This window comes from Ambystoma mexicanum, chromosome 13 (genome assembly GCF_040938575.1).
Source record: "Ambystoma mexicanum isolate Mex_15411 chromosome 13, UKY_AmexF1_1, whole genome shotgun sequence".
Classification (NCBI taxonomy): domain Eukaryota; kingdom Metazoa; phylum Chordata; class Amphibia; order Caudata; family Ambystomatidae; genus Ambystoma; species Ambystoma mexicanum.
In genome coordinates, this window is record NC_090938.1 from 180742409 (window position 1) to 180760472 (window position 18064).

An 18064-nucleotide genomic window follows, 5' to 3' on the forward strand; every position below is an offset into this window, starting at 1 on the left:
ATGGATTTGTATTAGTTGCCCTTTACATTATACTTAATCGGTTTCATAACGACTTTTTCCATTTTTTGCAGGTTTTTTCCCAGTTGGAGACACAGCGGTGACATCCCATGACTCTCCGGACCACGCTGCAGTCTTAGTAGAAGATAATGGAAATGGACTGGTGAAACCCCCTCGAAAGTTTAGGTATTCATCAATGAATGCTCAAGATTATTCTTAACCCATTGATTGGGTTGGGATGCATGCCTACACTTAATTGGTATAGGAAAGCATTTAAATCCTGGCACTAAAAAGGTTAATATAAACGATGGACAGAAAAAACAGATGTCTCCTAGTTCGAGGATTTATGTGGTTACACATGACATCCGAAGTATAACATTTGTTGTCAACATTCATTAAAACTCTAGCACCAAACCTCCTCCAACATTAAACCCAAGTAACTAAACCTATTCCACAATCCATATTTCATATTCAGATTAAAATTGCTGAAGCTGTCAATGCTATATAAATCACCTGGTAAAAGGTCGAATTGCCTCCTGCCATCTTGAAATGACTCATTTAGCGTCATCTACAAGTTGGTCAATGCCAAGCTTGTTAAACATGAAATGCCAATTAGAATTTAAGTATTGCAGAACAAAACAAGTTGAATGCCCACCATGGCTACTTTTATTTTTCACCAGCCCAACCCACCCACCAGATTACTGCACATATGCAACTAGGAAATGTCTTGATTTTGGAGGTGTGCATATATAAGGTAGCAAATTTTGGTTTAGTGAAATTTGAATTATCTTGTGATCGATGCTTTTTTTGAAGTTACGGTCTAGTCATGGTACATTACAGATTCCCCACTTCACCCAGTTTGCTGGTTCCTTTTCTTTTCTTTCTGTCTCCCTACATTTTTCCCCTGTTCCAAAAAGATCCTTTACCCAATGCCTCTTTTCACCCAAGTTAGTCACTAGATGCTGTCACACCTCTGCAGACATGCTTTGGTCCTAGAATTGATTGTTAACACCTACATTCGGCGTTGCAAATTCGATCCATAATATTTGTGAACCTTCCTTTTCAGCATATAAAAGTTAGCATTCTAGGAGCTGTCATTTTTTATCTTTCAATTATAAAAGTATGAGCCTAAGAATCCCAACATGTAACATGCAGCTCAATGAGAGCCAGGGCTTGCTGAAGTTTAGGCTTATCATTGTGCCACTTGGCAACTATATTTCATTGTCCAGCTTCTTCTGATGAACATTTCAGATTTAAGGTACACTTCATTGCCAATTTCTCAAGCTTGGCAATTTATTTATGCAGTTACAGTCCTGAGGTTTCATTGCCGCCCACCTCCTATGTGACCCCGTTCATGCATATGAGCTGAGACCTCTGCAATTGGGAATATCTTTGTTTGGCCTCTACTAATGGTTGGATAGGAGACTTTGGAAACTCATTTAATAGCGCTAAATTTTTGGTCTGCAGCAGTATGATAACACTTTATTAGTAGGCTTCCTTGTCAGCCTGGATATTTAAAAAAAAAAAAAACGCATACGTTATAGATCACACTGAATGTCTGTCTTTTAATTACTACAGACATTGTACTATGTATAAAGTCAATTATAATGATCTTCTATAATTGTTTTATTTTTTATTTTTTATTTATAGTGTATTTGGTTAATTAAAACCTTAAACACTTATCACAATATACACAATTCATTATACACAATTCGTTATACACCACGTAATTCAATATCACATATAAAACCAAAGCTAGCAAATCAATCAATACCTTTATATATATATATATATCCAATTTCCATCAAAACTTACATTCAATAAAATCTTTGAGATCTTTACATTAAAATAAGTTCATTTTCTCAGGATTACCTCTCTAAAGTTCCAATAAAAAAAAATAATTCTTATCAATTGGTGAAACAGTTAGCATTCTAAGTTAGTTCATTACATTACATGTGCATCCTTCAATACCAAATTGATCCTCCCACCAATTTGGATAAAGGGTTCTTACGCCATTTAATCACCAATTTAATTGTTTTAGTCCTGAGAGGTGATCATTCTCAAACACGATCTTGCTTAGAGTTGCAAACTAAATCAATCCAGCTGATTGTTAAAGGGATGTTATATAGACCAGCTCATCTTCCTCCTATACATAACACACACCCTACCATGAAGTCACTGCCTGAATCAGTATCTTCTCATTGATTTGTTCCCTCTCCTTGATAGACAGTCAGAAGACGCTCACTAATAGTTTTGATGCAGCTAACATAGAAGGATCAAGAGTGACATAAAGTAGTCAAGTATTTGTTTTAGCAAAGCAAGGATAGCATGGTACAAAAGGGCATGTGACTGCCTGGGCTTACATCTGAACAATAGCAGCAATTGCAAATACATAAACCAGGTGTAGGTGGGATGCAATGAGATGTATTATACAGGATAAACAGTTGTATTATGCACATCTATGACCAAGGGAAAGGGTGGGGACAGGATTCAAGGGGAGCGGCGCATGCCTATAGCGAACTTGGGTGCCCTTCAAGGGAGAGAAAGTGTCTTTTCAGGGCAATTTGAAGCCTAATACAATGGGGACAGATTTTATGTCAAGAGCTAAAGAGTTCAACTAGTCAAGTGGTGGGGGTTTAGAGAGGGTGTGAGTAGGACGAAGGCGTGACAGCGAGAGGTTTCGCACAAGGCTAATGGGCAACAGAGAAGTTTAGGAGAGCTACAGGTCTGAGTGAAGGATGGCGAGTAGTGAGAGATGGGGTTTGCAAAATTAAATTCATGGTTTGACCCATTGGTGGATTTATCCACTATAAGCAATACAACATTGAGGGAGCAATTGTGCATAGACAGGTACATGACGCTGAGTCAGCGTGCAGAAGAGGGTGAGAATCTCGGGAGGTTGAAGAGGGTGTGGGTAGCAAAACTGAGTACTTTGTGGAGTGGGCTAAAGTAGTAGGGACAGGGAAGACAAATACCATGGTAGAATGCCGAATCCTAAGCACCTTAAAGTACACATATGTCAAAGCATATAATAACAAGATGAACAATAGTGATATGCAATTTTTATGGTATCTTTTAATGGAAGGAAATTATATGAATTGTTTATACCATTTTATTACATTTTATCAGAAAATAGTGTAATGATTTGATGTTTATGTTTAAAAATGACAGCAATTTTAAATATTTACAAAGCCAACTTGGCTAAAAGTATATTAAATAAAAAAATTAAAAAACAATTACCAGGGAATTTCATTGTCCAAATCAGATTATTATTCTTATTAAAAATAACATTAAAAAAAGTACAGGCAGTCCTGCTTCCCCCGTTCTTCGTACTCTACACCTTCTCTTTTGGTAATCTCATGCCCTCATTCAGCTTCTCCCTCACTTTTTCACTGCCGAGGCCCAAGTCATCTTCATGTCTTTCCCCACTGAATTGTCTGCTCATGCTTCCAATTTTCACTGCAGCATCTACCACTGAGGAGTACCCAACCCCCTAATGTGCAACATTTCCAAAATATCTGCCTCTGTACTGCAGCAATCTCTTCCCCTTCCCACAGGATTCACATCCTTATGGTTCCCTTTTATTGCGACCTCAAACACCAACATTTAATTACCTCCACTGAAGCCACGTTAAACCTCCTCAACATCCACAGAAACGATCCTGACATCACCCACACTCCATAAACCACTGTATACATTATTGTTTCTTTCAGCAGAGCCTCCTTATGAGACTTATGCTGCGTTCCCCATGGTTCTATGTTCTATCATCGTCTGACATAATTACGAATGCCTTTTAAAAGTGTATAAAATTAGGATACCGTCATCAAATTTTCTTTTTTTGTGGTGGGGGTTTTCTCCACCCAACACCTTCCCTCCACCACTTATTTGTTTACTATTCACAAACCCCCAGCTCCTTATCTGTCCTTTCCCACCCCCCCTAAAAAATTCTGACTACCTTTTTCATAATTTTATACACGTTTAAATTGCTGTCATAAAAATGACAGGCGATGAAACAACGCTATACCTTCCCCATTGTGCCTCAGCAAAGTTCTAAACTTTACCAACTGTACTCTTTTTCACCTCCCACAATCTTAAACCACCTCAGAATATCTCCTTGTGTTGAGGATACGAGTGATTATTCCTTGAATAACAGCTGCCTCGTCAAATCCTTTATCTTAGTCTAGACTACATTAGTTAAGGAAATGCCATCCCTGCCTATCTGACTCAATCTTCTGCTACTACCCCTACTTATACTTTGCAATCTCACCCATGCTTACATCTTCCTGTACCTCCACCTACTTCCATTCCTTTAGCCACCTTGCTTCCTACCACTGGAACTCATTACTCTCTGAAATCACCCAATCAGGAATTCAGCCATAGGTCAAGCTTTCAGGATCATGCTCATGAAACACCTTCTCTTGCTTGAAGGTTAGCCTGAGGCCTACACTCACACTGCCCCCCTATTATCAAACACTCTGCTGCAACCAGTCCATATTTGTAAAATACTGTTCATGTTATACTTTCAGCCTGCAGTGTCCTCAGTTCATGTCCCCATAATATCCTCCACACACCCCCCCCACATTCTGGCTGTTGTTCCTGCACATTTGATTGTCTTTGATTGAATACTCTGCCTTCTGCTGTTAACCTTGTGCTGCGCTTCTGATAGAAACTCTGTTTTTTTAAAAAATTAAATGCAGACTCAAAAAAGACCAAATCTATGTTTAGCATGTCCTCATTAGAGATGCATTGTCTTGTGTGTTTTAAACTCTTTTCTATAGGAAGTAATTGATCTAAAAGATATCCATCTTCACAATTCAATTCTTCAACAGCGGTCTTGTCATGCTTCCCTGGATAAAATACTTCTGTTTAGTTTTACATGTTTTAGTGTAGGACATTATTGAGCCTTAGTTCTTCCATCTCGGATCTCTTGTCGATGACCCTAGACTTTTTTTTGATGTTGGTATCCAGGTTCGTTCCCATATGGCAACGAGTCATCAATTACTGGTTAATGTATGTGCTATTTGGACTTGGGGGGATTGGTTCATCTTTCAGATCATCTGCTGCATTGCCTGAAAACTAAAAACCCAGGGTCAGAGTGACCCAAGGCTTATGCCATTGTAATGTATGTAACTGAGAAGAGTACATTTAAACATTTCAGAAAAATATGGAACGATAAAGGCAGCACGGCACACAAACCTCTTACTGTCTACGAGATGGTTCCGCCCTCCAACTATACCTGTCTTGGAGATGTGGTAGTGAAGAGCTACAAACGCTGTCCTGTTCCAAATATGTACAGGTAAGGCAGTCACACTTCTTTAATGTTCATTATTTTCTTCCTTGATAGGAATTGTATTGGGAGGATAGCTCAGGGGAAATGCGTCCGTCTTGGAAGCAAGATGACACAGAGCAACACAGGTTCGATCCCCGGGTCCGCGCTTAGAAACCTCTCTCTCGGTATTAATCACGTTGTAAATATCCTGTCATATTATATCATATCATAGCTCATGAGCATTTGTGCCTGTTTTTACCCGTACAACCTACTTCGAGGTAGCATTGATCAATGCTTAACAATTAAGTACCTATTGCACATTTGGGAGATATTAAGCCATGGTTTTGAAATTTGGCATCTAGATGTTGGCTTGGTAGAACATATCTCCCATTGCCCAGTTGGAAATGAATATATATTCATTCAGATTGTATCTGATATTTTCTTGGCAAAGCGCCGGAGAGGATTAATGTCTGAGGCCATGGTTGGTGCCGGTGTTGTAACGGGTCCGCCATGGTTCAATGGGGAATTACCACCCCATTCCAAGGTTGGCGGGGTGGTAATTCCCCATTGAACCATGGCCCTTCCCCATTCCCATTTTCGCCCCATGGGGCTCTATGGGAATGAGGAAGGCGCTAAGTACGCTAAGTACGGTACCGCAAATTGCAGTACCTTACTTAGCACCAAGGTCCCTTTGCGGGTCCCTACTTTAATGGCTGGTGTAGACCAGCCGTAAGGTCGGGTCCCGCAAAGGGACCTCGTAGTAAGGCGCTAAGTGTTTAACGGCACCACAGCATTTTACGGCGCCGTTAAACACTTAGCGCCAGGGTCGTAATGAGGCCCTGAGCGTTCGCATTAGGTTTCATAGTGTAGGAGCAGCTCTGGGAATATATTATGTTGGAGAATTGATGTCAATGTCAACGATGTCTTCTGTAGCACGCAGCTGCCATTGGTATGGTTTTGGAGTGATGTATTACTGTCTGAAAGTGCATTTGCTGCATAGCTGAGCAGGCATAGTTTGGCGTCTGGATGCATAGTGCCTTGGAATCATTTGCCTGGATGACTTAACAAACAGGTGAATGGCAGGGTCGAGGGAATGAGCGAAATGAGGGCAGCAAGCTTGCCTCTGTGGCTATCCTGAGGTGCGGTAGGTTGTGAGGTGAGCAGTGCATCTAGTGGCTGGTGTGGTTCAGGGCTCTCCCATTGGCTCTCTCGAGACATCCTGTGTGTGTGTGTGTGACATAGTTGAGCCAGAGTCTGTCTCTGATGGTTGGAGCTACTTAGAATTCTGTATGTGTCCTACAAGTGCACAGGGAAGTGCTCTGCTCATGAGGCTGATGACCGCTGAAGCAAAGGGTCAGTGACATACTGAAATTATAGTATTCTGAAAGGCGTAGCATCTACTGTGATACTTTTAAGCACTGAGGAAGAGAGGACATTATGAAGGTGCTTCTGCAGGAACCAGGCTGGCGACGATAACTCGTTTCCAAGCCTTGCTCATAAAGGGCAACAGAAGCAGAAATTGATGTCAGTATGCCCCATTGACCAAAGGTAACACAGTGGCCAAAACGTTGTGCACTTGGCCACCCATGAAGGAAAGTAGAGCAATATCTGAGCAACTATAAGTGGGAAATGAAGTGATAGGATAGTGAAGATGCGTTCTCATGTTGCGCAAGTATGAGGACGGACATCTCTATTTTACTGCTCGTTGGACTTAACTTTTCAAAGACCCATGTTAACAAGTTTTGATAATGCACTAATACAGTATTGCAGTACTACGTATGTAACATAGTGGGATAACTGTGCTTGTTATTATATTTATAAACAGGGAAATTGTTCACTTATCTATGTTGTCTATCTTTCGCAGTGGGATTAAGACACCTTTACAGAATCTATTGTGATGTGTGTCCCTGTGGGTGCCTTGCTTATGAGTTCTATCCCTCACTTGTGTATCTCATTTTCCATATGCTCTTGTATCCTGTCATTGTCTTCTTCTCCCACTCTCTTTAAATGGAACAGGCTATGGGATCAGTGCTGCTAAAGGAGCATTACAGATGATCTCCAAGGATTTATATGGGACTGCCAATAGGTATGTGACTAGGAGAGCCTGTCACTGTTTCAAACTATTGCATTGTTGATTCCTTAAATATAGCCCCCCTTGCATACTAAACCGAGCACCCTATCTTGAAAATAACAAGGTGGTTTTGAGAGGGCTTGAGGGTGAAATGCACTTCCATTCCCGAGGGTGACATTCAGGCAGTGGTGGCCCTTTACTGATGAACCATATCAGAAGGACAGTCGGTACTAAGCGAAGAAATCAATTTGTAAAAATCGATTTCTTCAAAGACCGATTTAGAAAGACCGCTCGGATACTACTCCGGGCGGTCTTTATAAATCGAACTGTGAGCCACTGCGACGTACATGAGTGTGCGCAGGGGCTGACAGGCAAGCCAGAGCCAGAAGAGGGAAGTCGCTGGGACCGAAGTGTGTGTTTTGTTTTTGTGTGTGTCTGGGTGTGTAAGTAATGTTTGGGGATGGGGCCGGGAGCGGGTAACTTTAAGTGTGTGCGTGTTTCAATGCATTCAAGTCTGTGATGGAAAAGGCTTTTGATGGGGAAGGGTGAAGGAGAGGGAAGTAAACGGTTCGGGGTTAAACCCCCCAATTGACAAACCACTTGCCAGTGCAGGAGGGGTGGGGTGGGCGAAGGAAGGGTGGTGGTTTAGGTATCATATAATGTGATACTATGGCTTATTGATGACCGCACAAAATCGACCAAAATAAATTGGTCTATTTTGTGTTCAATCTTCAATATGCAGTAATATCACATATCAGGCTGGATGGCCACACATGGCCTCTGCCTTAATGATGAGAAGACAAAACTCCTATTGACGGGCTCACAACTTAAAATCAACAAACTCAATACCTCCTTCAACTCCTTCTGCCTTGATGGCATCAACGTCCCAGTCTCCAAAGCAGTCAATGTATAAATATGACACAAAGAATCAGGATGAGAGATCCCAGTACAGCTGTGTGGATTTGAAACTAAATATTTTTATTTCAAACCCATGTTTTTGCACTGATGATTTTTTAAAGTATTTACAAAACCTTCGATAAGCACAAAAGTGACACAGACTGGTTTGATGGTAAACATAGGAAAATACAGGTAAGTATCAACCTCTGTGTATACAACACTATCTACAGAACATACAACAGGAGTTAAACAGTTGTGTCACATATCATCGACACTGGAGTGTTTCGGCCATAGGGGGCTGAGTTCAAGCCCATAATTGTGGTGGCCTTCATCAGGATAGATGCAAAGCGTAGTGCTGTCCGTGAGTGTTATCGTCTGCTGGGATTGCAGCAGTGACGCTGTGCTTGCGAGTCCTTCATTTAATGCAGGACTGTTGAGTGACCAATGCACTGATATGGATCGACCATGCGAGCCACGCGTTCGGTCAGAATATTGAAACCGATCATAGACCCACCAAGGCCTACTATTAGCCTTTGGGACCCTGAAGAAAACCACAGACTCAGGAACCCATGGTCGATCCATTTCAGTGCATTGGTCACTCAACAGTCATTGCATCTATCCTGATGAAACACCACAATTACGGGCTTGAACTCAGCCCCCTATGGCCGAAACACTCCAGTGTCGATGATCTGTGACACAACTGTTTAACCCCCATTGTATGTTCTGTAGATAGTGTTGTGTACACTGTTTGTTAAATACCCCCAGACCAAACATAGTCCTGGACAGCACCTTGTTTATTCTTGTCTCCACCTAATTGTCATATTTGCTTGTGCACCATGTTGGAAATGTTACCACTATATTGCAGAGGTTGATACTTATCTGTATTTTCCTATGTATACCATCAAACCTGTCCGTGTCACTTTCATGCTTATCGAAAGTTTTGTAAATACTTTAAAAAAAATCATCTGTGCAAAAAAATGGCTTGAAATAAAAATATTTAGTTTCAAATCCACACAGCTGTACTGGGATCTCTCATCCTGATTCTTTGTCATAGTTATACACGTACCCTCCTGGGCATATCAGGACACCGCCAGGCGCCCTTTAGATATATTTGTCCAAAGCAGTCAAGACTTTAGCTGTCTATCTTGACTCCTCATTAACAATGACTAAAGAAGTGAATGCTGTAGCATCTTCTACAGCTTACATTAGTAAATTAATAAATGCCTGTGGACCTTTCCACTCCACCTCAAACTGTTCCACCATAGCCAGAGCACTGGTACTTTGCTAATAGGATTACTGCAACGCCCTCTACCTCGGAACCAGCAAAAGAAACCTAAATAAACTTCAGATCTTCCAAAACAATGCTATTAGAGCTGTCTTCAATATACCTCGCTCTCACCACATATCTGAAACAAGACGGAATGCCGGATGGGTGTCCATCAAGAACAGAATCTCTCTGAAAACACCAACCCTCACCTACAAATGCCTCACTAATTCTGCACCAAACTACCTGGTCTGCAGATTTAACAAAAAACTATTCACGAGGCCCACGCGATCAGCCCAAATGCATTGCCTTCAAGTACCTAGGTACAACCATCAAAAAATCAGGAGGGACTAGCTTCTTGGTATTAGCCTCCAAACTATGGAATTCGACACCTATTGCCATTCGAACTGCTCCTACCTTCCACCAATTTAGGACAATTGCTAGAAACGGTGCGTCACCAATGATACTAACCTGGCATAAGTGCCCATCGTGCTGCCTCTTCTCCTGTATGCATATACTCTGCTGCACTATTGTATTATAGTCATGTCTTGTAATTGACCAGGCTGTAAACATTTTTATTTTTTTCTCTTGTGCAAATCTCTTTCATACACTTGCTCACCTACTGCCTGTTTTATTCATATTATCTGTAATTATTTCTTGCTCAAAATGTAATTGGAACAGTGCGCCCAGATACCTAAAGGTTTGACGTGCTATACAAATAAATAAATACAAATACATGTACAAATACAACTATACCTGGAGAGTCATCAGACACTGTGGTAAATGCACTCATGCTGACAGAGCATATTTTACATGGTGCATACTTTGATGAATGTGATGGCACCCTTGGCTCTTTGTTCTGAAAATAGTGGGGCAAAATTCTCCTGAACAAGCTGAGTGGAGGCACATGATGAACGAAAACAGGCAATCTACTGCTAATTCCCCCTTTCCCTCTCCATGAAGAAAGGTATGCAGTAAGGACTATGCACTGAGAGGTGTCTTTCGATAGAGGGGGCATACTTCTGAGGTTGCAGATGCAGTAGCCAAGACGCAATCTGCTCACGAGAGGCCATCAGGTAATATAGCAAGACCATCAGAGGAGAGCTGATGACTGGTAGATGTCTAAGATGTCCAACATGGAGTTGGTGCATGAGAGCAAGTCTGAGAGAGCCAACACTTGAGAAAGATGCCAAAAGGGACACTGAAGCAGAAGGAGGTCCTGTGAGTTAGAGAGAGGCATGTACCAGTGTTTGGAAGGAAGAGAGGATCAAGACCAGTGTCAGGAGATGACGGGAAACAGGGAGCGAGAGGAAGATCAAGCGAGAGAGAGAGAGAGAGAGAGAGAGACAGACAGACAGACAGACAGACAGACCGGGGGGATTCTTGAAAAGCCCCAATATTGGATAGAAGTTCTTATGATGAGATATGCTTAAGGGGAGACAAGAACTCCAGAGTGGGCCTGAGCAAGACGGTGGAAATACACTAGGGTGCAACCACAAATAATTCAAGACAGAGGGCGACTCTGAACAGAATGTTGTATTCTTGGTGATGCACTACAAATATCCTGGAGAGACATTTAGAGATGGAGAATGGGACTCAAAAGAGTACAGTTATAGGAGATTATTGTTAAAACCCCTGCCTCGGGGGGTGTATATGGCCTGTAATTGCAAAGGCCTCTGCAAGGACTGTGGGCCGTTACTAGCATGGACCCTTCCACGCCCCCCTAAACCCCACAAGGGATGATTGCTATTCGCACCCTGGGTGTGAATAGCTTTTTTGTTTGTTTTTATGGGAAAACCAGTCTACTTGCATATTACACAAGCCCAATCTCCCATAAGAACAAAAAAAACAAGATGGCCCCAACATAGTAATTAGAAAAAGGACTGTGGTCTCTTTTCTATTTCCATGTTGGGTGTCAAGGACGGGAGGAAGTACCGGGACCGGCACACAAAGCTCTGGTCCACCAGGTAAGTGTGGAAGAAAGGGGTGTGTGGTTGAAGGGTGTAGAATGTCAAGGAGGGTTGGAGCATAGGGAGGCAACATGGAGAGGCTACATGTTTCCTCCTCACAATCAAGAAGTGCCACCAGGGCAAGGGACCTGGGTGGCTCAAAAATTCGGGCTGTGCACTGTATGTTTTCACCTACATTTCCAGCCACCTGATTGAGCGCCCTTGCCCGGGTGTGAAAAAGTGGAAGTCTGCTACCTCATAGTAAGGGCAGAGTTCTATTTTGGCAGGTTCTGCTGTCCCATTTTATGAGCCCTAATAAACGTTTTGCTTTTGTCTTTTGGTTTCCTTGGATCTCTGAACTTATTTTGTGGTCTGTGGTCATAGGGACTTCTACTGAAGTTCCCTACCACTGAAACCGTTTATATCATATCATAGGCCCAAGGACAGGGGTTTATTTTTAAGCACTCAATTTTGGCCATGGGCTATTATATACACATACAAAGGTGCCTTGGAGAAGGCTGGTTGCAGCAGTGTTTCAGTTCTGTTTCCACCAGGGGAGTAGCAGATTTTACCGTATAATTAACCCAATGTACCAGTGTGGTAGCCATGCTATCCCCCCCCTTTCATCGACCAATCATTAATGCCGATTTACATTTTGCTGTCCTTTTTCACCAATGTTTTACACCGCAAAAACGATAGATTGGTGCTTTGGGTTAAGTATGTATGAAGGGGAGGTGAGGGGGTGCGAATACTGCAAAATGTAATCAGGCTAAACAATCAATGAGGAATCATCATAGATCCGTAGCCATTGGAGTACGTGTGCTTTTTTCTAAGTCTTACTCTTGGCTATTTTGTGTTAGGACATACCTTTGTGCAAACCACTAGGGAGGTCTAAAATGGCCATTACACACACACAGACACAGATTACTTGAAGCTGAGCCCCTCACCCTCTGTTGTGCCTTGTACTGGTTTAGACTGATCCCCTGAACCGCACAACCAAATATACAGACCTGAGCGTTTGCCATTTTTCTAGGCCCACCCTGATTGGCTGACTTCCAAACCCTCTATTTGTCTGCCTGGACGGATGATTAGAGAGCTGGCTTGGGCTGTCCCAGAATTGAATGAGTTTATCAAGGAGAAGCAATGTGCATTCCTCGAATCTGCCAATTCCTACCTGAATTCCTGAAGGGAATGATATTCTCCTCATATCTCTTTTCACCCAACCCCCAATACCCCCCGCTCTCCTTATCTCTGAAATCAGGGGTTTTCATGACCCGTACCAACCCCCACATTGATCCTGCACCCTCTCTCCCATTACCTCCCCTCTACTACCCCCCCTATATATACACAAACACACACACATACACCTTCTCCGCAGCCCCCTCCCCACTCACTCCAAACACTAACCCACAACAAACAGACAGACAAACAAACACTTACCTCGCCTCCAACTTCTGTCTTCCCATGCTCGTCCTCCTGTGCCTGTCAGCCCCTGCGTGCACTCAGGTGCGACAGGGGTGTGACACTTAGATTTATAATGGCCTCTCTGGGCTGTCACAGAGTGGTCTTTCTAAATAGGTCCTTTTTTCAGTTAAAAAAAAAACTTTTTCACTCGATACCGTAGAAAACATCCACATATTTTTGGTAGGAATGGTAAAAGTCACGAACATTGAATAAAGTCAAAATTGAGTTAAGTGTTGGGTGCAATAAAAATGTATGGTGTTGAACCTTCTGAGTGAAAAAACACAGGAAAGGGGGGAAGAATAACTCTATGGAGCCTGGGTTGACTTCTCCAGAGTCTTCGATCAGGTAGACAGGGGAAGGCTCTGGCAGAAGTTAAGAGCACAAGACATACCGGAGGGACTCCTAGGAATGCCCATTGAATTTCATAAAGAGAATGACATCAGAGTGAGATTAAATTCAGAGGGTCATATGTCTGAACCAGTCAGAATGAACTGGGGGGTCAGGCAGGGTTGCCTAGGGGCCCCCTCATTCTTCAATTTGTAGAGAGCGGACATGGGTGACTTCTTAGCGCCATACGCATTGGCTAGCCCAGCATTGAATGGAAAGAAAATCCACTGGCTCGCCTATGCAGACGATGTGGTGGTCGTAGATAGAACGGCTATTGGTCTGCAACGATTGCTCAATGGCATACACCTATACGCGGATGAAAATGGGCTCTCCTTAAATCCTAACAAAACCAGGGTTCTGGTCTGCAGGCAAAAAACAAAATAATTGTATTCCCCAGGTGGTCAATGAGAGGGGGGGTTGTGATAACAAGGGTGGAAGATCTGGTGTATTTAGGGTACAAAATCTGTGCAAATCCAGCAATCTGTAAGGTGGAGCTGGACATTGAAGTAAAAATAAAACCCTTGGCAGCACAGATGAAAAGAATTATGTGGAAATATGGGAAATTCTCAGTTATCCCGGTACTAAAGTTCTATCAGGCTAAGGTAATCCCTGTCCTGTTGCATGGTCTTGAAGCCAAACCGCAGTTATGGAACACGACTTGGCGAAAATGGGAAGGCATGTTGTGGAAGCATGCTTTGGGTCCCCAATGAGTCTGTCGATGGATAATCTTAGATTCGAGCTGGTCCTTAGATCCCTAAAATGCCAAGCAGAATTGAAACTGATACTACTGCAACATCGTATTACCACAGCCCAAGACCACTCACTTTATACAGAAATGAGGAAACAACTGGAGGCGGGCAAATCAAAATGTCTAGGAAAATTAAACTCACTGGGGAAGGAGCAGCTATTGGGTGTGGATATAGAGAACAAACTGCTTGACGAAAACCCAACAAAGGCCAAAAGAAAATGGGAGGAAATGGATTGGATCCAGATTAGTGGAAAAGAAAGATCAGGGCCCAATCCTGATCCGCTCCAAACATCAGAAAGAAAGTTGGGCTTTCTTAGTAAATATTTAATTAAGTTTCCAGACTGGAGAATGAGGAACAAGTTTCTTAGACTGAGATTAAACATTTTACAGACTGGGGAAATCTTAGCGAGAAGAGGAACTGGGGGTAAGGCTTTAAACCTGTGCCAGATATGTTCTAAGCCGGAAAATCAATCAATCAAACATCTGATGATGGAGTGTGAAGAGACTAGAGGGGCCAGACATCAGTTCTTCAGGAAATTCGTCTTTGATTCAACACACTGGGCTCATCACCACATATGGGAAATACTGATTGATGGTCAGTTCCAGCAGAAATCAATTGTGGTGATACAGATGCTTGAGAACTGTAAGTTAGGACTGTGAGCCATTGGTAAGAAGGGTGAGCCTCCCTTCTGGTAATATTTACAATTCAGTACATGGAAGGTGCCATCAGTTTACAGTGTGCCCTTTGTCTGGCCCTTGGAAGGACTTGGAATTGTTACCTACCAATTATTTGTAAACGTTTTTTCCCTTCTTTTAATATTTGAAGGATCTGGAAATTACTCAGTCGTTATTTGATTTAATTCTATGTAAATCGTTTGTGCTCTTCTTTTTTCTTCATGTGTTGTGGAAATACGATTTTGTTGTTTGTGAAAGGTTTTTGTAACCATATACAATAAAAAGAAAAAAGAAAAAGCAATTAAAAAGCTAGCTCTGAGGAAGTAGGGGGTTCCAAACTTTGACACGTTACAAAATTGAGGCTAGTGGTGAAGGAGAAAAATATACAGGCCTCTCACCTAGGATCTATGGTCTAAGATCGGTCCAATATTATCTCTTTATGACCCGGTACTGTACTCTGACAAATATCTAAATATATTTGCAGGTGTGTCAGGGTGGATATGCTGGATAATGGTGACATATATCCCATCTGGAAAAGCAAGCACTTTGGCGCAAAAAAGGATGTTAGTTTCTGGACAGTTAAAGAAAGAAATTCTACAATACCTACAGGTATGTTGAAAAACATCCCTTTTCATTACGGTTACTATGATTATGTATAACATTCATGATATGTTTAAAGGAAATGCTATGTGTTCTATTGGCACACTGGGAGAGGGATAACAACCAATCAACTCACTTGGATAGCTGCTGAATCTGAATATAGTGGGTAACTAAAAAAAGTGAGCTGAAGGATACTTCAACACAAGTACCCAACACCCCTTGACACACTCTAGCTGCGTCTTCTCACCACTTCCCCGCCCCCTCTCAGCCCCTTCCTCCTGCCAGACTTCCACACCCTATTAAAAACATGCCACACTTCATCTTGTAATCTGCTGCCATCTTCCTTCATCTCTCATCGCTGTAGGAAGTGGAAAGTGGTCCCCTTTTTCAAGTGCCCGTCTAATGATTCCATGGTGGGCGTCTTTTATTTGACTTCCTTTTCTTTCATTAATGCTTTAAGCAGGCGACCTTTCATGAGGGGACAGATTTTCTTTTACAGATCATCCGGGGTGCTATAGCATTGATGGGCGCCGGGTGGGGCTGACTCTGTTTATAATGGCCTTTAGCTCTAGTGGGCCATTATTGGCCGGTCCGCCCTCTGTGGTGGCCATTAATCGAGAATCTCCTAGTGGTTATTGCAATTGGATCTTAACCCCCACAAACACCATACATACTCTACCTCATACTTGAGATGCCACATCTATGATAAAGGTTCTTTTAAACATGCTTTGTTTCTCTTTACAAAGCAAGCTTTTGTCATGTGATATCTGTGAGCAATGCTATTTGCCAAAAAATCTCCTATTACCCATATAAGTTTGTTTGTGTTGATTGATGCCTGAAGACAAAAGCTCTGGCTTGACTTTCCCATGTTCATTAGACAAACTTGTCAAAACTGACCTCTGACCTTGTCTGAAAATTCCATCAATGGTGTATGCAATCATGAATGGGGTATACTCCTGCTGTATTCTTCAGAAGTGGATGAGGGTCTTGCTAATGTTTATAAATAAAAAAGAATACTGATTGACCAACGGCAGGGATAGGCAACCTGCCACTTTTGAGATGTTATCCCTAATCAGTATCTTCAATGGTGAAGGATCATGGCGCTGAAACTCAAAACATCTGGAGAGCCAGAGGTTGCATTCCCATGGTTTATGGATTAGGATCATGGACAAGATACAGTATCCCTCTAGTTTCTTATCAGAATATGTGTGGTTCTAATCTTTAAATCCTTTCGAGGAAATCTTGTTCTGAGACTGTAATGCTTGCTATTGAGTGATTAACAGCCACTGTGTCTAATCTGTGTGATGTGATGGTGGACCACTGTGTAGTAACTGGAGATGTAACAGCTCCACAATTATCTAGCTGCTGAGCAAGTGATAGAACATGCTGCTGCTTACATTTAATTCTTTCTCAGGTTATGCTGCATTTGGTTAAGTATTGGAGTTAGCGAATTTACACTTGGCCAGTACGCCAAACTGATGAAAGAACGTGACAAAGTTATTGCTTTATCTATTTAGCTGTTTCTTTATTCCACAATCTCTACGGGCGTTATTCAACCAGTGCTCGAATCTGTAGTTGCCATGCCATTAATAAACATGCCCAGTTCGGTTCCTTTGGATGCATCACAATGTTTTACGGGACACAATTAACATGAATGTATGCACTTAAGTTATATTTACTAAAATTTGATGTTTTCATAAAGAAAACTGTGAATAGAGATCAATGCATTAAGATTTCCAGAACATTCTACAACTTTCGATTTTTCCTCAAGGTTTGTCATCCGGGTCTTTCATTGCCGTCAAGAGCTTCAACAAACCTGTGGATTATTCGTATCTCCTCAACGTTTGCAAGATGAACCTTACAGACACTGAAACAGAAGAAGCAAATAGTCAAAATAAGGGTGAGAAAATACAGCCACTACACCAATATGTTACAGTTCTTCACAAAAATGTTGTGCTTTGAATGGTGTGGTAGTTTTGCATACCAACAGCAACTTTGGGAACCTATCTTCTGTAATTTTGCATTTAATACAGATGTATCCCTCACCTTCCATAACTTCATAACAACTTCTTCAAAGATTTGCACCTCTCTTTTTAGTTTTTGTTCATAGAGATGATGCTAGTCACTTGTGTGAGAAACATCTACTGGTATAGAATGAATGTGTGGGCTTGGGATTTTGCTCTACATTTGGTGAGGTTTCTTCAGGGGGGGGGGGGTAAAGTTATAGGGGAGGGTTACCAAACCTTTTTTTTTCTCCATAGACGGAATGGGCAAAAATTTTGCGCACGCCTACAGCCCAAACGGCTGGACGGATTTTAACCAAATTTGCGGCAGGAATGGGGGCTTGGTCCGGAAAGCATGCTTTTGTATGTTTCATGGAAACTTGTCCAGTACTTTGTTGCAAAGAACTGAAATGTACGTCTCATAAAATGTGTGCTATCTGGCTCTGCTCTGCGGACCCATTTCCATGTTCGCTCCAGAGTCAAAAGTCTCATTGGCTTGGAGTATGCTGTGATGTCGGTGAATATTGGACGCGGCCAGTGGTTGGCTCGGAGGAAGCATGCTGTGCATCACAATTTTGGGTTACGACGCCATGTTCTATCTGTGGACAGTGTGGCGCCGAAAGGGCCTGGCAAACATACTTTACGCCATGTGGTGGTGGGAAGAATGGACGGGAATGGTGGGGAAGTCAGAAGTGGTTCATCTGTTACATCTCATTAGGTGGAAGAAGACGGTGGTGTGT

At 42.2% G+C, this 18064-nt stretch overlaps 1 protein-coding gene across 1 annotated transcript in view; it reads left to right on the top strand.

Annotated features, from left to right (window-relative positions):
* The window catches only part of LOC138520108 (uncharacterized), a 50176-nt gene that overhangs the window by 17982 nt on the left and 14130 nt on the right, over positions 1-18064 (top strand). The window contains exons 4-7 of the mRNA XM_069632616.1: positions 72-183; positions 5156-5293; positions 15206-15330; positions 17093-17221. Coding sequence (XP_069488717.1) covers positions 72-183; positions 5156-5293; positions 15206-15330; positions 17093-17221 — 504 coding nt within the window. The remainder of the gene's footprint in view (positions 1-71; positions 184-5155; positions 5294-15205; positions 15331-17092; positions 17222-18064) is intronic.